At 36.8% G+C, this 23,639-nt stretch overlaps 1 protein-coding gene across 4 annotated transcripts in view; it reads left to right on the top strand.

Moving 5' to 3' along the window:
- Positions 1 to 23,639, top strand: part of RTN4 (reticulon 4) — a 68,978-nt gene that overhangs the window by 7,737 nt on the left and 37,602 nt on the right. For 2 of the 4 annotated variants that reach the window (XM_048222902.2, XM_057309392.1), the window contains exon 2: positions 9,657 to 9,713. The exons of 1 other annotated variant lie outside the window; for it this stretch is intronic. In XM_048222902.2, the coding sequence (XP_048078859.1) occupies positions 9,657 to 9,713 (57 nt within the window). Of the gene's footprint in view, positions 1 to 9,656; positions 9,714 to 10,386; positions 12,793 to 23,639 lie in introns of all 4 variants that reach the window. One more of the 4 variants, XM_026485793.4, reaches the window with a different exon arrangement.

The raw sequence follows: 23,639 nt of genomic DNA, 5'->3' as shown, positions 1-23,639 counted from the left end.
GATTATTGTTTTAGCAGTCTCTGAATCCTTTACTTAAGTGGCCCACAAGTTTTAAAAACAAAACAAAACATGATTTCTTTAATAGCTTGTTCTTCCCATTGATGGAATTGTTACAGTAGGTGAAGAAGGCTTATAAAGTTTTGTTGTTTAAATAGATTTAGCAGTTGCCTAGTTATATTGGTGGTCCCTTAGAAATTCAATGTTAATTAAAAAATTAGCATACTCTTTTTTTTTTTTAAGCCAGGCTTAGGGCTAAATATGGGGACAAAAAGATGAGTAGAGAGAATTTATGAGAACTACATGTAGCAGATTAAGGGAAAAACATAAGGCCCTTGTTGGAAAGAATTTTCTGCTGTCTTAAAACAGGAGGAGTTTTGTGATTGTACTGTAGGGGCAATCATAAACTTACCTGCTTGTCAACAGCTTTTGTGAAAAGAGAAAAAAACCTTAATTGGGTTCTAGGTCTGCCTGCACATTTTTTGTCTCCAGTTTTACAGACAGACTTGTAAACTTGAGTAATTGGAAGGTGCCATTATTAAATTTATTTATCTCAGTGTTTTGACAGTGCTAGGTAAAACCTGACTTAAAGCATGAAAAACATCTTTTTTAAAGAATGACTTATTTAGAGAGCAGGGTGTGTGTGGGGGGGAAGCAGAGAGAGAGAGAGGGAGAGAGAAACTTAAGCAGAAGTGAGAAACTCCTCACTGAATGTGGAGCCTAATGGAGGGGGGGATATCCATGAACCATGAAATCATGACCTGAGCTGAAACCAGGAGTCAGTTGCTTAACCAACTGCACCACCCAGGCGCCCTGAAAAACATTTTTTTAAAACTACTGGAGTCTTTGATCTCAAAAAAGAAGGGAATTTCCTTAAAAAAATTTTTTTTTCTTTGTTCTAAGGAAATTATTAAATATGCTTAAACCATGTAAATCCCTTTCATAAATAGCCTATAAAACTTCCCAGTCTCAACTAATCAATATCATTATTAAATTATAGAAAGGTTTAATATTAAATCTATCAAGTTCTGATATTTTAATTTTAATGCAAAACAACTTGATAAAAACTTAGATGCTTTTCCTTGTATAAGGTGAATTAGGAAAGTCAGAACTTAGAAGACCAAGTAAGTGTTTAATTATGTAATGTGTTACAGGCCATCTATATCACAGAACACAGACCTGCTATAAGGATTAGGGCTATAAGACATATCGCTTTTGAACAAGGACTGAAAACTACCACCTATACCTACCATCATACTTTCTCATTTACCCATTCTTTTTTTTTTTTTTTAATATTTTATTTATTTATTTGACAGAGAGAGAGAGAGACAGCCAGGGAGAGGGGGAACACAGGCAGGGGGAGTGGGAGAGGAGGAAGCAGGCTCTCAGCAGAGGAGCCCGATTTGGGGCTCGATCCCAGGACCCTGGGATCACGCCCTGAGCCAAAGACACACGCTTAACGACTGAGCCACCCAGGCGCCCTTACATAAACATTTTAGAATCAGCTTGTTCATGTCTACAAAATGTCTGCAGGGAATTTGGGATTGCATTGAGTCTAGAGAGCAATATATGGAACATTGGCATTTTCGGGTTTGAAACATAGGGTTTATCCCATAACAAGCTAACAGGATAGCTTGCCATAGTTTCTTGAATGCTGGCAGAAGACACAGATGCCTGGGTCAGAGACAAAGGACTTTATTACTTACATAAGTGATAATAGCTGGCATATCAGCATTTTCTTGTGCAGGTGCCCTAAGCCCCATTTCCCATAGATCAACACTGAGAGGGCCAAGTGACAGACTTGCCATGCTGTATTGCAGGAGAGGGACTTGAACAATCAACTTGAACTTAGGGAAACTGAGTTTATACTACGTAGTAAGTATGTCTGCCTATTCCACTTAATTGCATATAGTAATTATTTGAGATTCAGAAATCAATTCTTTAAAGAAATTAAGAAATGAGAATAATAGTGTGTATCTACTCATATTTATCATTTCTTTAGAGAAATTATGAAACGAGAATATTTTGTATTTACTCAGATATTTAACATTTTTGTTCTTTGTTTCTGAAGATCCAGGTTACTACCTAGTATCATTTTCCTTCAGTCTGAAGAACTTCATTGAACATTTATTGTAGTACAGGTCTCTTGGTGATAATTTCTTTCAGCTTTTGTTTTCATCTTTTATTATCTGATAATATTTTTATTCATCTGTATTTTTGAAGCATATTTTTGATGAATACAGTCAGTCTTGTTCATGGTAGTTAAGTTCTATAAAGTCACGGAAAACACTGAATTAGCAAATACTGAATCATTGCCTCTAGGGGAGATGCAGGGTTAGGTTCCTGTGAACCTCTAGTCATACCATTTTTGTTAATGATGAATATGTAACTTTGTTTTACGTGTTTCTATTTAAAGATGCATTATTTAATGTATATTGTTGATTTATTAACACTGAACTCATGGCCAAGAGAACGGTAACTTATGCGTGAATGAAGCTTATCTAACACATGTATTTTCTCTGTAAGGCACATCATGGCCACCTTGTGGTTAAGAACACTACACAGAACACTAGACAGTCCACTATTCTTAGAGGATATTTTAAATAGCAAAGTCACCAACAAAATCACAAAAAAAAACGCAAAAAATATGGCACTAAATAAACTGCAAAAAGTACACTCGTCTTGAGTATGAGAGCTGAAACAAGAAGGCATAGGCTTGCCTTGTTTGACCTCACCTGGGAATGTATGTTGGGGTCGCTGCTCTGCACACATCCACTGCTGTAAGTATTGATTTAGGGAATATCAGTTTAGTGAGCAGGCAATCGGCAAATAGGCAATCAGTGAATAATAAGAATTGACAGATAAAATTATAGGTTGGTAGATTTTGTATCATATAAAGATGTTATCTTTTGCATTCCATTGTTTCTAGTGACAGGTCAGGTCATTCTTGTTGTTTCCCTGCCTGTTTCCTTTGTTTTTAAGATTTTCTATGTGTTTGGTTTTCAGCAATTTGATCTCAACAGTGTACTTCTTTGCGGTTTTGTGTTTTTTCTACTCAGTGTTTATTCATTGAGCTTCTTGGCTCTCTGAGTTGGTATTTTCCGTCACAGTTGTCAAATTTTAGGCCATTATGTCTTTATTTATTTACTTATTTTTCTGCTTCAGTCACTGTTGCCTTTTTCGGGGACTCCAGTTGCATATACTGTAACTTCTTGGTTGTCGCACAGGTTGCTGAGACTTCATTTCTTTTTTCCCCCATGCTGTGCTTCAGTTTGGATGGTTTCTAATTGCTCGTTCTTTAAGCTTATTGATCTTCTCTTCACTGCCCAATCTGCTTTTAGGCCCATCTAGTGAATTTTTCTTTCACTTAATATAGCTTTCTGTCATAGAATTTTTATTTGGTTCTCTCTCAGCTGTATTTCTTTACCAAGATTCTCTGTCCATTCACTTATTATGCCCGTCTTTTGCTGTACATACTTAATAGCTATTTTAGTTTACATTTTAATGTTTGCTAATACAATGTTTAGATTATTTCTCTGTTTATATTAGCTGTTTTTTTAATTTATGCTCATATTTCCGTGTGTCTTTTCATGTCCAGTAGTATTTTATTCTGTACTGGTCGTCTTGGGTGTGTTGTTAGTGTTGTTCTGGAAGTCAGTTTGCTGGCAAATCATCCTGATCTTTTCAAGTCCTGATTTTAAAGGTAGGGTCTAGAGCAGGTGTTGGCTTTTTTTTTTTTTTTTGTAAGAATAAGACAGTAAATATTTTAGGCTTGTGGGTTGTATAGGTCCTTTTGTAACTACTCAGGTTTGCCCTTATATGACAACATAGCCATAGACAATGCACACAAATGGACTTGGCTGTCTTCCAATATAACTTTGTCCCATGAGCCATATTTTGCTGACTTGGTCCAAGTCTAGGCCATGTAATCCAGACTAGGTAGCCTTTAGTTCAGAGTTAAAGTAGTCTTCCTCTTACAGTGTGCCTTTTCTGGGGTCTCATTTTTATACTTGGGGTGTTTAGCAAGACGTCTCCACTCTGGTTTGTCAGAAACTTTTGGTCATGTCTTCCAGTACAGCGTCTGACCTCGAAAATATCTGTTCAGCTCACAACTGTCATAGATTCTCTGCTTGGCCTCTGTAGGTCTTGTGCCATATATGTGCAGCATAATTGAGCCAAAGATTTAAAAGGACCCTCTAACCAGATTTCTGGAGCTCCTTTTCTATGAAGTTTTCTTTTTTATGTTACCTTGCGCCACAAATTCCAGACAACTCAGCAGCCTCCTCAGCTCAGCAAGAGTGCAGTATTCTTGGGCTCCTTTTCCATGTGCTGTGGACAAAGGGTTTTCAAGCAGAAAGCCAGGGCATCATCTGGTGTGCTTCCCACTTCTCAGGAATCACACCCCATACTTCCTGTTGTCCAGTGTCTGAAGATAGTTCCTTCATATGTTTTTCCCTGTTTTATAGTTATTTATGTTAGTTAATCTGATAGAATTATTCTCGTAGCAGAAATTCTCTGTGATTTTAAAATGCAGTTTATTTCCTGTGTTTTATCAGTTATGATTTTTATTGACGAATTATACTTTTGGTTGATAAGCAGGTTTTGAAATGAACATATTAAGAAAAATATTCAGTATAAGAGTATGTGAACAATAGTGAGATTGTGATAGCATATTTTAAATAGACCAGTAGTAAGTTCAAAACTGACGTACCACTTTAACTTTTTAAAAAAGTGACTGACTTAAAAAAATAAATCTCTTCAGTGAGCTTTAATTTTGAAACCGATCCTTGTGTGATGGAAATAATTAGTATTCAAAATATATAGTCCTGAAACAGTTTAAATTTGCACTGTAGATTTAAACTTGAGTAAGGAAAGGAAACTAGCATTAGGGCCATCAAATAAAGAATAGTTCATTTGGAAAAAGTTGTTTTATGAAGCGTATTCATTCTTCATACTGTCAAAAGTATAGTGAGTCTATTCATTTTACTGAGGGTAATAAGGAAATATCTGATTATAGTGATAGTTAAATTATAATTTTCTAGCTTTGTCATTAGCTATGTGACTTTGAATAAGTTACTTAATTCTCTGAGCTTAGATAACTGGAAATGTGGTAGATTAACAAAAATAAGGATGAGTATGTTTTATTTTTTATTTTTTTATTTTGTATTTTTTTTTGAGAGCGAGAGAGAGAGAGAGAAGGAGGGAGAGAGAGAGAACAAGCGGGGAGGAGGGTCAGAGAGAGAGGGAGAAGCAGACTCCCCACCAAGCAGGGAGCCCACTGTGGGTCTTGATCCCAGGACCCTGAGATCACGACCTGAGCCAAAGGCAGCCACTTAACCGACTGAGCCACCCACGTGCCCCAAGGTTGGGTATGTTTTAAAAAGAAAGTTAGTAAGGCTGAATATGGTGAATTTGTGTTTTACTGGATGTGAGCATTCTGATATGCAGGAAGTGAAAGGAGGGGTTTGGTTGGGAAGAGTTATGTTTGGTTAATATGTTGTGTGAGAAGTCGTTGAAATAAGTTTAGATGGCTAACTTGGGGCCATATATTGCTGGGCTTTAAGAGTTTTAGGTATAATTCAGTGGATAACTGGAGCTTTTAAGTGTTTTGTGCAAGAGAATATATAGAATTGTTCTTTTAGGAATATTAATTTGGCAGTAAAGAGACTTAATAGAAAAGTTCTGGCTACCCTTTTGCATATTAATTAGTAAAAAACTTGTTTACTTAAATATGCCACTGTGTTTTTACTTAGTGTGGGTATAATTGAGTCCTTAATATTATTTTTTTTTGTTTGTTCAGAATAACACAAATGAAGTTGATGATCGGAGTTTCAGTTTCATCCAGTGGTTAGAATTTGACATAATCATAGATCATACAAGGGGGAGTTGATTACCTTTTTTGTAAACCTAGTAGTAGTATAAGTGTATATATAACATGTCTCAGTAATTCAAAATGTTACACTTTTAATATAGTGTCCCTGATTATAAAATAGTTTATTATTCACTTGTGAAAGTTAGGATCTTTTACAGAAAAAGGAAGACTAACCTAAAATCAGTAATTTTTTTTTCAAAACAAAATAATTGTTTAGCCTTAGAATTTGGTAGCTTATGATATATAAGTGTTGTCAATCAAAATTTTTCTTTAACATCTTTAATTTTATTTATTAAAATTTTAACATTCTCAATTTATAAAGTCCAGGAAAGGAAGTACTACAGAGTGGTTAAAGAAAAGAACATAGACCTGTATACTCTGAATTCAAATCTCAGATCCATCGTTTTTCAGTTTTGTGAGTCTGGGGTAGTTACCTAGCCTTTTATGCCTGTTTCTTCATTTCTGAAATGAGGATAACAGAAGTACCTAACTTTATTAGGGTGGTTTGAACATTGAAAGAGCATCTAAAATAAATGTGCCTGGTCAACATTACCATCTCTATAAATGTTACTATATTGTGAAGTAGAAGCAAATAACCAAATATTTCAGGTAATTACAGGGTATTTGCTTGATGATTTACCTTATTTCAGGAGGTCAAACTTGAGGGACTGATAAAGAAAGAAGAATTTACACAGGTTGCACTTATGCATATACTCATCCCTCCGAAAGATAAAGCACATGGACTTGAGAGTTAGACATATTTACATCCTTGCTGTCTGGCCTCCTAGCTCTTTGACTTAGGACAGGTTGTTTCTAATTCTTCCCCCCTCTCTCCCTTCCAACATTTTGAGGTAGATACTGTTACTATCCGTATTTTACAGATGAGGAAATGAGGCACAGTAGGGATAAGTAATATCTTTCTCAGGGTCACAGAGTTCTAAGTGATGAATCTGGGATTTGAACCGAAGCAGTGTGATCCCATGATCCCATGATCGCTTTAGGAGGAGTCAGGGCAACACTCTTCTTGAGGGCCAAATGGTAGCGACCTCTTCTGGATTTTTTTTTTCTAAGTGCTTTTAGAAATGCAATACTTGTTTCATGGTTGATTTTAGACTGAATCTATGATTTTTCTTTTTTCAAAATTTAGTGAATATTTGAAATACCAATTTGTAAACTTTCTCATTCGGCCAAGTGCCAGGCTTATAGTTTTCACTATAAGAGAGAGTCTGGTGTTAGATAGGAATAAGGATACATTTAAAAAAATACTTTAAATTTTTGGCACAATTTTAGTTGTAGTTTGTTTTCCCCCTAATTTTAACAGTAACATGTTTCGAGTTCACTTTCCAAGAAGACTGGCCTCTGCATTAGTGGCTTTAATTATATTAACTAGATGAAAAAGACAGCCATTTTGTTGAGGAGTTGCTGCCTTTTATTTAGATGGAGCAGCTGTGTGGTTCTGCTCTTTGATCCCCAAATCTCAGTTTTCCACAAGATTATAATACATTATTTTAAGTGAAAGGAATTCTTCAATTCCCTAATTTTACAAAGAAGATGACATAGTTGTCTTTTGGAAGTATGTACACACGGGGATGCCTGGGTGGCTCAGTCCATTGAGCCTCTGACTCTTGATTTTTGGCTCAGGTCATGATCTCAGGGTCCTGAGATCAAGCCCCATGTCCTAGCTCAGTGCAGAGTCTGCTTGACCCTCTCCCTCTGCTCCTCTCCCCACTCACACACGTGCACTCTCTCAACTAAATAAAATCTTAAAAATGAAAAGTATGTACACATGTATGTTTTAAAAAATCGCATAAGGTGGTTTGGCTTATTGGTTTGGATGAGTTGCCCATCCAACCTATTGCTCTAGGTTATAGAAGACCTTTTCAAATGCGTACCATGGATTTTCCCCTCATTATCCCATCTAAGAATCCTTTAGATATGGTATCAAGCCCAATGTGGATTTATCTAAAACTTATATGACATTGTGAATTCAACTGTCTTATTCATCAAGGGGAATATCTTTGGAAGACATGTTCATATTCATGATAGCCACGTCTCTTTGTTTTTTTCTGTTGATCAACCTTGCCTAGCTTGTCCTTCCAGATAGAAATGCCCAGATTTATTATGTCCTCTGCACTAAAGGAATACCTTCCTGTCATTCCTCAGGCTATTTCAAATTGTCTTTTGCCTTTCTCTAGTGTAAACCACAGAAGAACTTTAGCTCAGGATCTTCCAACTGCAGATATAAAGTGACATTGTGCACGCTTAATAGGCCAATATGTAGGGTATTAGTTGGCTCAGGCTGCCGCACCAAAATACCGTAGACTGGGTGGCTTAAACAACAGAAATTTATTTCTCACAATTCTGGAGGCTGGGAAGTCTGAGATCAAGATTTGGGCAGGGTAGGTTTCATTCTGAGGCCTCATTTCTTGGCTTATAGGTGGCTGCCATCTCATTGTGTGCTCATATGGCTCCCTCAGAGAGAGGAAGAGGAGGAGCAGGGAAGTGGAGGAAGTGTGGTCACACAGGCATGAGCAAGCTCTCTGGTGTCTTTTCTTATAAGGGCACTAACCCTATCAAACCATGGTCCCACCGTCATGACCTCCTGTAATCTTAATGACCTCCCAGCTGGCGCCATTTCCAAATGCTATCACATTGGAGATTAAGGCTTCAACATAGGAATTTGGGGGGAGGGGGGACACAAACATTCAGTTCATAACATACATGTGGGTTTGAAAAAGTGAGCTCTGGAGTTGAATTGACAGGAGTCTCACCAGTTACGTATTGAGTGAGTTACTCCTCTGTGACTCAGTTGTTTATTGTTGTTGTTAACCTGTAAAATGGGGGGTGTTAACTCCACACTTATAACAATAGAGTTGTAGGGAATAAAACGAGTTCTTGCATGTAAAGCACTTAGAATAACAAGTATCCCCTTGGGATGCCAGGGTGACTCAGTGGATTCAGCATTGGACTCTTGATTTTGACTCAGGTCATGATCTCAGGGTCATGAGATCCACTTTGGGCTCCGTGCTGAGTGTGGAGCCTGCTTAAGATTCTTCCTCTCCCTCTGCCCCACCCCCCATCATGTGTGCGCTCTCCCTCTCTCTCTCTCTCTCTCAAAAAAAAGTATCCCTCAATGTTAATTTTAAGCAAAACAAGACTGATGATAATAATTATCTTCCTAATGACAATTACTGTTTTCTTTGCAATTTGGACAGTGGTACATAGCACTAATGTCCTCACAGACTAGTGTACAGTGACTATTAGAATGTTTTTCTTTAGAGATAGACCTGGAATATGAGAAAATATGCATGATTCTCTGAAAGTGTTCTTCTGAACTGAACATATGCTAATAAAAAAGGGTTAAGCAAAAGTAATTATTAATTTTATTCAAATGCATTTTTAAAATTTTTGGCTTCGATTAGGGCAAAAAATTTACCTATCTGAAAATGTGAATAAAAGTTTGGATGCCATGTGTTAACTGAGAAGAAGAATATCTTAAAGCCACTTTGGTGTTTGAAATTTCTTTAACATAACCCTGTTATTGCCTCTTGAGAAATGATAGGTTCTATGGATATCATTTAATCATCTCTATAATATACATGATAATTTAATCTGAATTAATGGTACTACTGATAGTACTACTTTTTCTTTTCCGTCTTGGCTTTTTCTTTGTAAAAGTTTTGTTTTAACTCATTACAAACTGAACCCTTGCTTGCTCCTCTTATCTTTAGTCTCCTTCAAACTCTGTCTTTATCTTTGCTGAGGTTATATTCTATTTGTTTTTCAGATGAGACACTTTTTGCTCTTCCTGCTGCATCTGAGCCTGTGATACACTCCTCTACAGGCAAGTTCTTTCTGCTAGCCTTTTATCCTCTGTGTATTCTAACTTTAACTCTTTAGTTTTATTAACTCTGTACAGAGTGGTTTGAGTTTACTAAAAATTAGCATGGTTCCAAGAATGTTTGTCTATTGAAAAAGTTGAAATTTATATTTTATATGCTATGTCCAAGAGAGAAATGGGCAGAACCTGATTAATAAATTGGATATATGTAAGGAATTCTTGGACCCTTGATTTACATTTATATGTTGACTAGTCCTTTTTTCAAATGCAGTTTACTTATAGCTGAAAGGCTTTCATAGAATGAATGCCATTCTTTGGCATTTAATTATTCGGTGTCTTTTCTGCACTGTCAGACTCTCTTCTCAAATTCTTTTGTCTTCCTCTAAAACTAGTTAGAAGTAGCTTTTCTCAATTGATTATACTTGAGGTTTTTTTTCCCAGAGACTCAATTTATGCCTTTTCATAGTATGTAATTGCCTCTGTAGCCATGCACCTTTTATTGACAATAGCTTTAATTTTCTCAGTAATGATTCAAGACTACTTATTTATTGTTATTAACATTTAATTTTAGTTAACATTAACTCTTTACTAACAGTATTTTGAATCTGTCATAAAACTTGCATTAACTCTGAGAACGCTGGCATTCTCTAACTTTCCTTTCTGTCCATGGTCACAGAAAAAATTATGGACTTGAAGGAGCAGCCAGGTAACACTGTTTCCACTGGTCAAGAGGATTTTCCATCTGTCCTGCTTGAAACTGCTGCTTCTCTTCCTTCTCTGTCTCCCCTCTCAGCTGCTTCTTTTAAAGAACATGAATATCTTGGTAATTTACCAGTATTACCCACCGAAGGAACACTTCAAGAAACCTCAACTGACGCTTCTGAAGAGTTCACTGAGAAGGCAAAAAATCCATTTGTAGACAGAGATTTAACAGAGTTTTCGCACTTGGAATACTCAGAAATGAGACTGTCATTGAGTGGCTCTCCGAAAGCAGAATCTGCTGTAATAGTAGCAAATCCTAGGGAAGAGAATAAAGATGAAAAGGAGGATTTAGTTAGTAATAACATCCTTCGTAATCAACAAGAGTTACCCATAGCCCTTACTAATAAATCAGTTAAAGAAGAGGACAAAGTTATGTCTCCAGAAAAAACAAAGGACGGTTTCAATGAAAAGGGAATTGCAGCAGAAGCTCCAATGAGGGAAGAATATGCAGACTTCAAACCGTTTGAGCGGGTTTGGGATGTAAAAGATCCTTCTAAGCAAGACAGCGATGTGTTGGCTGCTGGAGGTAATATAGAGAGCAAGTTAGAGAGTAAAGTGGATAAGAAATGTTTTGCTGACAGCCCTGAGCAAACAAATCATGAAAAAGATAGTGAAAGCAGTAATGATGATACTTCTTTTCCCAGTACACCAGAGGCTGTAAAAGATGGTTCAGGAGCCTATATCACATGTGCTCCCTTTAACCCGACAGCAACTGAAAACCTTTCGACAAACATTTTTCCTTTGTTGGAAGATCATACTTCAGAAAATAAGACAGATGAAAAAAAGATAGAAGAAAAAAAGGCCCAAATTGTAACGGAGAAGAATTTTAGTACCAAGACATCAAACCCTTTCCTTGTAGCAACACAGGAGGATTCTGAGGCAGATTATGTCACAACAGATAATTTGTCAAAGGTGGCTGAGGAAGTCGTGGCAAACATGGCTGAAGGTCTAACCCCAGATTTAGTACAGGAAGCGTGTGAAAGTGAATTGAATGAGGCTACAGGTACAAAGATTGCTTTCGAAACAAAAATGGACTTGGTTCAAGCATCAGAAGCTATGCAGGAATCCCTCTATCCTGTGGCGGCACAGCTTTGCCCGTCTTTTGAAGAATCTGAAGCTACCCCTTCACCAGTTTTGCCTGACATTGTTATGGAAGCACCATTAAATTCTGTAGTTCCTAGTGCTGGTGCTTCTGCAGTGCAGCCCAGTCCATCACAATTAGAAGCTCCTCCTTCAGTTAATTATGAAAGCATAAAACTTGAGCCTGAAAATCCCCCACCGTATGAAGAGGCCATGAATGTACCACTAAAAACTGTATCAGGTATAAAGGAAGAAATGGAAGAGCCTGGAAGGGTTAATGTAGGTGTTCAAGAGACAGAAGCTCCTTACATCTCTATCGCATGTGATTTAATTAAAGAAACGAAGCTCTCTACTGAACCGTCCTCAGATTTCTCTGATTACTCAGAAATAGCAAAAGTCGCGCAGCCAGTGGCTGATCATTCTGAGTTAGTTGAGGATTCGTCACCTGATTCTGAACCGGTGGACTTATTTAGTGATGATTCAATACCTGAAGTTCCACAAAAACAAGATGAAGCTGTGATACTTGTGAACGAAAATCTCACGGAAGCTTCTCAGTTGATGATGGAACATGAAAATAAGGAAAAACTCAGTGCTTCACTACCACCTGAGGGGGGAAAGCCGTATTTGGAATCTTTTCAGCCCAATTTAGATACCACAAAAGATAACTTGTCACCTGATGAAGTTTCAGCATTGACCCAAAAGGAGAAAGTTCCTTTGCAGATGAAGGAGCTCAATACTGCAGTTTATTCAGATGCTGGCTTATTTATTGCTGAGGAAGCAAAAGTAAGGGAGAGTGAAACATTCTCAGATTCGTCTCCAATTGAGATTATAGATGAGTTCCCTACATTTGTCAGTTCTAAAACTGATTCTTCTCCTAAATTAACCAGGGAATACACTGATCTAGAAGTATCCCACAAAAGTGAGATTGCTAATGTCCAGGATGAAGCTGGGTCATTACCTTGCTCAGAGTTACCTCACGACCTTTCTTTCAAGAATGTACAACCTAAAGATGAAGATAAAGTCCATGTCCCAGATGAACTCTCCAAAGACAGGTCTGGTATTTCGAAGGGGCCCTTACTGCCTCCAGATGTTTCTGCTTTGGCCACTCAAACAGAAATAGGCAGTATAGTCAAACCCACAGTCCTTGTGAAAGAAGCTGAGAAAAAAACCCCTTCTGATACAGAGCAAGAGACCAGATCACCATCTGCTATATTTTCAGCAGAGCTGAGTAAAACTTCAGGTAATCAGTCCATACATTGTTTTGTACTTTCTTGCCACCTTTTGACTTATCATGGAACATTCCACTACATTTTTCTGTAGTATATTACATTTATAGTCTCTAATATATCACATTGGTAAAAATTCTTTTCTACTGTCTCAGAAGTTTTAGTGCTTTTTTTTTTTTAACTCCTCTTGTACTCATTACTTGCTTTTGCTTGTAACTTTTTTCCACACAATTATTCATTGCTCCTTTTTATATTATACTGCAGAACTGGAAGATTATATTAGAATTGGCTTCATGTCTGTCTTTCTTTTCTTTCCCTTCAGTATTTCCTCATAGCATGAAGAGCAAGAGGTGTTAAAACAAAATATTTTCAGATGTATTTACTATTGTTTTCCCAGAAATTACTTCATTTAAAATTTTTATGAAAGGACATTTCTGTAACATGTCTCCAATATTTCAGTATACTGCTACATTTTCCAGTAATAGGTATAGCATATTGAGTAGCAGACATTTTGTTGAAGAGTATAAATTGAGGTATGCTGTTATGAATTCTTCCAAAAAGTAGGGATTGTCGTTTTTTTCTTTTGACACTACATTTCCCACACACTTGATTTGTGTAGAGTGATTTGCGCATGTGTTTTTTTATTTAGCGTTCTAATTTAGCTGTGTTTTCTATAAAAATGTGTAGTGATTATTTATTTATTGAGTATACTTATGTTTCGGAGATGGGTAGTACTAGTGGCAGAGAGACCAGGTTAGAGATTGTTGCTATAATCTAAGAAAGAGGACATTAGGAATATTAAGGCGGTGGGATGAGCATGGAGACATAGGAGTTGATGTTTGACTGGATATGGACATGAAGGATAAGGGAAGAAGGTAAAGATGACTCCAGGAACCCTGGGTTCCTTGTGTTTCCAAATACATGTGTGGCAGTATGAGAAACTGGGGCAACATGAGAGAATAAAGTGGGTTTAAAGAGAGAAGATAAAAAATTCCGTTTTGAATATTTTGGTATTAAAGTACCTATGAGACCTCCAAGAAGTGATGGATGTTATATATATGAAACTTTTGAGAGAGACCTTGGCTGTTTGTGGATATTTATTATGGGCTCAGAGATAGTAATTGATGCCACAGATATCAACTAGGGAGAGCCAAGAAAAGGGGAAGCTTTGAAGGTAGAAGAATTATTCAGTATTATCAAATGCAAGAGAGTTTGGTTAAGATAAGGACTAAATTTGTCAAAAAGTAGGGAAGGTGTTGGCCTAACAATGATAGGTGGTGTGGGTGGACAGGGCTAGGGGTGAGGAGTGAATGAAGGAGACTTGAGTAAATGGATACTAGATGTTGACAATTTTTAAGTTTGAGATCATGGGGGGCCTAGGTAGCTCAGTTGGTTAAGCATCCAACTCTTGATTTCAGCTCGGGTCGTGATCTCAGGGTTGTGAGGTCGAGCCTCGCTCAGAGCCTGCTTGAGATTCTTTCTCTCCCTTTGCCATCCCCCTCATTTGCTCTTGCACTCTGTCTCTTAAAAAAAAAATGTTTAAGATCTTGGAGAAAGAATGATAGCAAGAATAATAAGGGAGAGGATAGAGTTGAGGAAGGGCCTTTTTTCTTAAAGATGAGCGTGAAAGTCTAAATAAAGTTGCTAGTAGAAAAGTCAGGAGGGCTGGGGCGCCTGGGTGGCGCAGTTGTTAAGCGTCTGCCTTCGGCTCAGGGCGTGATCCCGGCGTCCTGGGATCGAACCCCACATCAGGCTTCTCCACTAGGAGCCTGCTTCTTCTTCTCCCACTCCCCCTGCTTGTGTTCCCTCTCTCGCTGGCTGTCTCTGTCAAAATAAATAGATAAAATCTTAAAAAAAAAAAAAAAAAAAGAAAAGTCAGGAGGGGATGGTATATGGGATGAGATCCAGAATTCAGGTGGAGGAATTGGAACAGTTTTAGAAGACATTGATTGTAGTGAATGGAAGGGAAAGTTTGGGTGTTGGTAACTGCTGGTTTCGTGGCTGGAAGTTGAGGGGAGTGTATGATGGTTTGTGTTTATTCTTTATGGTGGTATGTTAGGTCATTTGCTGAGAATGAACTGGAACATGCTTGGGTGGAAGAGGTCGGACTAGGGAAACGAAGGCATTGTATTAAGAGTCCAATCAAGGTTGAAGGGTAGTCTGTATGACAGGATGATTTTTCTTTAATTGTGTTTAACATCCTGGGTATAGGTTCAGGGAAGGCAAATGCTTGTATTGATTCACGCTTGTGTTTTGCTAGAGGGGCCTGGCCCAGCGAAAGGACAGTGAATCGAAGTAATTGAAGATAATAGTAGTTTGATGTGATGGACTGTGGCATCTAAGTTGAAGAATATAAAGAAGAGAGCAGGGGGAGTTGATAGATAGATGAATAGAAGGTCACAGTACTTGTGGTCCAAATTAGATCTAAGAACTAAGAGTAAAAAGAAAAAAAATATGAACACAGGAATGGTTGGAGGTTGTGGTCAAAGTAGGGTTGTGCGTGTGTATTTGCTGGATGTTGAACTTAGATGGATTATTATGGCCAAAGTTTGGCCATGAGGCAGGAACTGAAGTTGAGTCGGGTGAAGGTTGCTAGAGCTAAGGTCAAGTGAACCTTGAGGCTAAGAAGTTGGATTGCTCTCATATCGTCACTCAGGATGATGACAGGACTTGGGGTGGAGAAGATTAGAAATCAGGGACAAAAGACTTTGGTAAAAGGGCAAGTAGGGCAGCTGGCAGGATGGTAGATGGAGGCAGTAAGGAAAGATAGAGAATGTCATAGCTGAATAACTAGGACTTTGCCCAAGGCCTCTGAGATAGTAGTCTCAAAGCAGCCTTGGTGAGCTAAGAAGGGTACTGACCTCTCCTCCTCTCCCTCAAGTATGCAGGTGTGAGAGAATAAATAGCCTCCATTTAGAGTTACATGTGGAAAGCAGTATCTGCAGGGAAGAGCCAGGTTTCATGAAAGGAGGTAGTGGTAGGAATGTTCAGTAAAGAGGTTGAAGATTAGGGGAAACAGTTCACAGTGGAATGGATTTTTTTTTTAAGACATTTATTTATTTTGGAAAGACAGAGAATACAGGAGAGGGGCAAAGAGAGAGGGAGAGAGAGAATCTCAAGCCGACTCTGCACGGAGCATGGAGCTGGACGTGGGGCTCCATCTCACCTGATAATGGCCTGAGCTAAAACCCAGAGTCAGATGCTCAACCAACTGAGCCACCCAGGAGCCCCTGGAATAGGGTTTTTAAACAGCACAATAAAATGGTTTAGGAGACAGTGGTAGAAAGAAGAGTCTGAGAATCCCAGAGCAGCATGGTAATGATACAGTGTGGGTGAAGACCATGGATAAACAGTGATGTGAGCAATGCATTATAATAGCTTGTGAAGTCCCACTTTCTCTAACCCAACATTTCCTCCCAGAACTTACTGTTAGCCGTCCTCTAGTAGATTGGAGCACTCGGGAGTCAGCAGTTCCTTGGATTGATTTTACTAAACCTAGGGATCTTGGCCTGTACTGATTGTAGCCTAATAGTTTAGAATTAAGTAAGGGAAGAGGGCAGTACCTTGAAGGCTAAGTAGGGATGGTTGAAGAAGGAAGTAAAAGCAGTGGTTGAGCATTCTCTTTAGAAAATAGTTATTGAAGCCTTTTCTCTGAGAAAACTGTTGCTCACGCTTCTTTTACTCAATCTTTTTTTTTTTTTTTTAAATTAAGTGTCCTAGCAGCTCACTAGTGAATAGAAAACTCTATGGATACACCCAATATACGTATGCTACAGAAGTCATGCAAAGGAGACCCATTGTGGTGTAATAAAAACATCGTGGATGATGTGAGTTCTAGTCTCTGCTGTCCCACTGACAACCATTTTATCTCTCTAGAAATAAATTTCCTTCTCTGTAAGAAGAAAGGAATTGAATTAGGTCCTTGCGACCTGATGATTTCTTGGACTTTAATTTTAATAGGCATCTGTTTTAAGCAGTGGCTAGTTGCTTCAGGGTGCTTTATACCAAGCATTGTATTAGTTTTTTTGGAAGAGGTGTGGAGGAAGATGACTAAGACAGTGTCTTGCCCTCCGGCAACTTTCAGTCAACTGGTGGAAACAGACTGGTAAGGACATAGCTAAACATTGTAACATAAATTATAAAGGTACAAGTGCTTCCCCATCTTCGAAAAACCATGGTTAAGTGTACTGAAGTCAAATGAACCAAAGAGTAGCAAGAGACTGTTAAGAACATTAGGGAGGTTGTTTTCTCACATGGCCAGAAATTTTATACCATCCCTATTGTGATATGCTTAGGTGTGTTTTAAAAAATTTTGGGGTCATGTTACTGAATATATGTTCAAACATTAAAGCATTAATAAATATTAAATAACAAAATACTATTTCCTCAGGTAATTTATAATTCAGTTTATTCTCCTTGTTTTCTTAAATGGCATTTGTTGGTAGAATTCATTTTTAATTTTGGGAAGAAAGGCTGATTTTGTGAGGAGGATGAGCAAGATATTGTGATGTAGGCTTTGATGCCTTACTGATATTTTTGGATAAAATTTGTCATGAAAAAAATGAATGCTAGTCTTCCTCTTCTCCCTTGATAAAAGAATTTTATCAAACTATTTTTAATAATAACATGTAAATATTGATTTTTCTCAGGTCATAATTAAGAACATTTATTTATTTTTTCTTTAATTCATTGTTTAGAGGCAGATTTTGATGATCTAGGCTCAGCATTTCATATATGTTCTTTCTTAAAAAGATTTATGGTTTCCATTTTTATTTAAAATATATTGTGATTATTATTGGCACTTTAGTTTTTCACTTTTCACTCATTTAAAAAATAAAACAGGCAGAAGATAAAATATTCTAATAATTGTGTACATTTATACTACTGTATATAGACCAAGATAGTGAATCTTCTGAAAGAATAATTGACTAACAGGTAGCGCTACCACATGACAGTTGAAATGCTTTCCTTAGATGATGGCATGGAAATTTGGCATAGGAATGTCAGGTTAGGGATATAAGTATGTAATGATTGAAAGTAGAAGATCACCAACACATAGTAAGGGTACAGAGAGGCTAGCTCTTCCTTTGGGATATTAGGAATGGCTTTGCAGAACAGAAGATTCTGTGGAAGTTACAGATAGCAAATGTGAGTAGACACATAGGCCTGTTCATTTATATAAAATATGATAAAAATTTTTTGAGGTTCTGTTTTGGTGTATTTGGGGCAAGCGTATGTGTATGGATGTTATGGTCAGTATGTAGAAACCTACTCACTTGCATCTAAGGACATAGTGGATTTCCAGACTGCCGTGGGTGGCAAAGTGAAAAGAAACATTTAGGTTTTTGTCAGACTAGACTGAAAAACCAGTCAATGCGAAAGGCAGGTTTATGATACAGTAGATGCTAAATAGAATTGAAATAAATAATGGTATCATTTAGAATTTTTTTTTTAAAGGACAGTTGGTTTTTAAAAATTAACTTTTATTTGGAAGCAACATCAAACTTAATTGCAAAAATAAAAATAGTGCAAAGAATGTCTTACTATCTTCATTTAAATTTAACCTATTAACATTTTCCCTATTTGCTCTATTAGTTATGATCTTCTTCTGTAAATAACTAGATATACATCTATACATCTATACATATATATATACGTGTGTGTATATATATATATACACATCTATAGATATACATCTGTAATACTATATACATCCTTATTTTTCCTGAACTATTTGACAACTAAGTTATATACATTCTGTTTTATCTCTAAATTCTTCAAAAAGGTATTTTCTTGTGTAACCTTGGTACAGCTATTAACTTCATAAATTTACATTGATAAAATACTTTTTTCTAATCTAACATCCATATCCAAATGTGACATTTAACCTAATAATGTGCCCTGTATAGTGTCCTCTACTACAAGATCTAATCTAGGGCCAAAATTTGCTTTTAGTAGTCATGTTGTTTTTCGCTCCTTTTATCTGTTACATTTCCACTATTTATCTCTTATGACATTAACAGTTTTGAAGAACATAGGCCCTTCCCCCTCTCCCTTTTTAGTAGAACAGTGTAATTCTGCATTCATCTGCTGTTTCTCAGTGATTAGATTGAGATTATGGATTCATGGCCAAAATGAGATGATGTAGTACCCCTTACCTCTCTCATGGGATCATATCTGAACATACCCATTATTCATAAGTCTCATTAATGAGATTAATTTTTACCATCTGGTTAAGGTGGTCCCTCATTTCCGTACTATATACTTTCTTTCTTCTTTCCTTACAGCTAATCAGTCTGAGGGGTGACCTTGCAAGTCTATGCAAATATCCTGCTCTCCATCAAAATTCCCTCCTAGATTTAGTGTCTACTGATGATTCTTGCTTGATTCAGTCTTTACCATGAAGGTTGCAAAAGGATAAATGTGGAGGGAGTGTTGGAATCAAAAATTATCTCTTGTCCATGGCATTCTGCTGTCAGCAAGTGCCCTCCTTTTCTATGATTTTAATTATAATTACCAATATGAATTTATGAATTTCTCTTTTCCCCCTAATGGCTTATAATTCATTATTGTACTTAATTATTTTGGTTGTAAATTGTCCCAGATTTGGAAGGGCCTTGTTCAAGTTGGCTCAAGGACGTGCAGCTATCCTTTTTTGGGGGTGGAGAGGGAAGCGCTTCTTATTTTCTAGCATAACAAAATGTAGGCTCATCTTATGCCTACTCTGTCCCAGCCCTGGAATCAAGCATTTCTCAAAGGATCCCAGATTCTTTTTAGTTGGGAATAGTATTACAGATCAAGAGCTGGACCCTAGTTGTACTCCTTGCCTCCTTGAGGTCTTCTCATTTTAGTCTTTCAGTGAACAGAGAGAGGTAGGAAATGCTTATATACAAACATAAAATATGTACAAATAAACCTAAGCACATACACATGTATTTGAAATCATGAGTTCACACAGATACCTCCAATTCCAAGCCATTCCCAGAGGATTATTTCTTTATTCCTTCATTTCGTATTTGTATGCTTCTTCTGTAGTGAGAACCCTAGCTGCTAACACTACCAATACATTTACTCATTTGCTTAACCCTCTAATATTTCTAAATAGTTTTAGAATGTTTTCTAATACCATTATAGTAGACACAGTAAAATAAATTCAGGGTTATTTTGCAAATCTACCACCCCAAGCCTCCGAGATTGAATGTGTATAGTCAAGTACAAGTTACTTTGGATCACATTTTTTCCTCTCCTCTTCCTTTTCTCTTCCCCAACCTTAGTGTGGTTATAATACTGATTTGAAATATAGTTAGATTAATTTGTTTGAATTTCCTTTCAGTTTTAGGTTTTCTTTCTGTTTTGGAGGTTTATAAATTGAGACTTCTGAAAGACTGAGAAAAGAAGCTGAACTCTTATCATTTTACCCAGAAAGGGGAGACCGCTATTTATGGGAAACCTCCTAAACATGAAGCAGTTTCACATATTTAGTCTCCTCCGTAATCTGAAAGAAGAAACCATTTTATGGATGACAATATCCCAAGGTTACTTAGCAAATTATATAGTAAGCACAATACTTTTGAACTTCTGTGTTCCAGACATTGAGCTAACTTTCTTATTTATATTCTTATTTAATTGCACAAGGAAGATCTTTTTCCCAACAGGTGAGGAACTGGGATTCCAACTTAGGTTTTGTTCTCTTCTCAGTTGTTTTCCATTTTGGAATGAAAGGTTAGTCGTGAATTTAGCAGGCAACCAAGGTGCTTTTCTTTTATTACATACCTGTTGTGTTGGGGCATTACCAATATAAGACATTTTTAAAGTCAAGAAAGTTGTTTATCGTGTACATTTTCTGGCATGGTTTTCCACATGTAGGGTTAGCAAAATGAAGGTAACACCTTTTGCTTCCATGTGGAGACTGAATAACCCTCTAGTGGTGAACAACTGCTATCTATGTTGTTGGTAAGCTGTTGGTTGGTAAAGAAAGGTGCTAATGTCTCTCACCCAAACCACTGAGATCATCACTTAAGAATAGTGAATGCTTAGGGGCGCCTGGGTGGCACAGCGGTTAAGCGTCTGCCTTCGGCTCAGGGCGTGATCCCGGCGTTATGGGATCGAGCCCCACATCAGGCTCCTCCGCTAGGAGCCTGCTTCTTCCTCTCCCACTCCCCCTGCTTGTGTTCCCTCTCTCGCTGGCTGTCTCTATCTCTGTCAAATAAATAAAATCTTAAAAAAAAAAAAAAAAAGAATAGTGAATGCTTAATATGTTTGTTGGTTGCTTGGTTTCCCAATAATGCACGAATATTTTTTCTTCATAAACGAGTATAGATTGTGTTTTGCTGACCTGTTGGAACTATGGGTGAATGAAGTGTAAACCACTACCAACTTGATTGTTCGTTCATTATACTCAACTATGTGATATCAAAGAATCCCCAAGTAGTACTGGCATTTTAATAAAAGGCTCACTTAAAAAGAGCCCATTTATCTAGGTAAAGAATTGAAAATTATCCTTTGCAAATTAATATATGCTTGTTAAATGTGTTCATGAATAAAATCTTTCTTTAGATAGTGTAAATGACTTAAAACTTTTTTCTTACATGAAGAATTTACTATATAGCCTTTGAAATTTCTCAGTAAAGCATTATAGATATTAAGGTTTGGTATTTTGGTTAAAATGTATTTTTAGTGAGCATATTTTGGACACTTTTTGGTAATTAGTAGTTGGACTTTAATTATGACACTGAGCAGTTAATCTGATAAAAATAATAAATTTAAGTACCCTGAAAAATTAAAATGCTTACTCTTAACAAATTTAGTCGAAATACCTTTAACTGGAAATCTGTTAGTACATTTACAATATAGCTAAATTAGAGATGGACTGTTGTTAATAAAAGAATTGATTATATTTATTTAAACAAATGTGACTTAAATGTCAAATGAATGGGGATTTATTTAGTGCTTAGTATGGGCCCAATACAGATTGAAAATAATTATGAAATATGTACCATGAAGGTTAGAGAACACTAAATATAGTGTGTTTGAAAGAACTTCATTTTGGGCATCTTATAGACCTGAGTTCTAATCCTGCCTTTTCAGTGTTTAGCTGTATGACCATGGACAGATATTTTAATCTATTTGAGCTTCAGTACTTTCAGTAGTCAGAATTTGTCTGAAGGACCTGCTATCAGTAAAGTCAGACCAGTGGTACATGAAACAATCTGCAGTAATACATGCTCATTGTACAAATCTGAGTAGTAGAGAAAACTTTTGAGATGAAAAAAATATGTAATCAGATAGCCCAGACATAATTGTTAATATTTTAGAATATATTCTTCTCATCTATTTTCTATGCATGTGGATACTTTATGATGGAGTACAAAAATAAGTGTTTTGCCAAATTGGAATCATAGTCTACACATTGTTTATAGCTTTAAAAAAATTAGCAGTATCTTGGGCATCTGGGTGGCTCAGTCAGTTAAGGGTCTGCCTTCGGCTCAGGTCATGATCTCACAGTCCTGGGATCAAGTACCTTGTCTCTCAGACTCCCTGCTCAGTGGGGAGTCTGCTTCCCCCTCTCCCTTTGCCCCCATGCTCATGCGCGCACTCTCTTCCAAAAATAAATAAATAAAATTTTTTAAAAAATTTAAAATTAGCAGTATCTTGTATAATGCTGACATTTCTGTATCATTCTGCTGCTGCATGATTTTTTAATGTTTATTGTTCTTGGTATTGCATATAATTTAATTAGTTTGCTATTGTTGGATTCTTAGATGGCTTCTGACTTTTTAATTTATAAATAATGCTGCTATTGACCTCTTTATATTTAAATATGTTTTACGTACCTGAATTATTCATTTCTAAATTACTAGAAATAAACCCTAGGTAAATGAGTATGAGCGTTTTTAAGAGTTTTGACAAAAATTGGCTGTCAGAAAAGTTGTACTGATTTTTCCCCCTCTAAAAAAGTAAGAAAACACCTATTTCTCTATTATCACCAACAATTGATATTATTTATTCTTTTGCTTATTAGGTAATACTTCCATATTATACAAAATTCAAAGAGCACAATGACAGTAAGTCTTCTTCCTGTCTCAACTAGTCACTTCATACTCCTTCAGAGTCCTGTACTGTGACTTATTTCTTAGGTATCCTTCCAGACATTCTATATATGGCACTTAAAAAACAACAACAAAAAACCCTTTACCAATTTTGATAAGACGAAGTGGTATCTTGCAGTTTTGATCTTTGATGATTAGTGAAAGTAAACATGTTCCATATATTTATTGGCTGTTTTTCTTTTGTGAATTGCCTGTTCATACCCTTTGCTCATTTTTAAATTTAGATGTTCATCTGTTTCCGATTTTATGAGAGTTCTTTACAAAGGATGAAAACTCCTGTTATGTTACAGTTTTCCGAACAATTTTTATTTTACTTTACATTTTAGTGGACATTTTCAGTTTTCACATAGGAAAATATGTATGTATGTATTATTTTATTTTATTTATTTTTTTATTTTATTTTATTTTTTTTAAAGATTTTATTTATTTGACACAGAGAGACAGCCAGCGAGGAAGGGAACACAGGCAGGGGGAGTGGGAGAGGAAGAAGCAGGCTCCCAGCAGAGGAGCCTGACGTGGGGCTCGATCCCAGAACGCTGGGATCACGCCCTGAGCCGAAGGCAGACACTTAATGACTGTGCCACCCAGGCGCCCCTGTATTATTTTATTTTTACACCTGATTCTTCGCTATTTAAAATTGATTTTGAATTCTGGTCAGAGATCACATGCTTTCTTGGTGGTGGAGTTATTTTTCTATTGCCATCATATTCTGATCTCTAGTTCCCTAGTATCAGGCAGAAGGAGTGAGAAAA

The sequence above is a fragment of the Ursus arctos genome, unplaced genomic scaffold (assembly GCF_023065955.2).
Source record: "Ursus arctos isolate Adak ecotype North America unplaced genomic scaffold, UrsArc2.0 scaffold_8, whole genome shotgun sequence".
NCBI lineage: Eukaryota > Metazoa > Chordata > Mammalia > Carnivora > Ursidae > Ursus > Ursus arctos.
The sequence above is the reverse complement of the archived record's forward strand: the minus strand, read 5'-3'. Positions and strand labels throughout refer to the sequence as shown.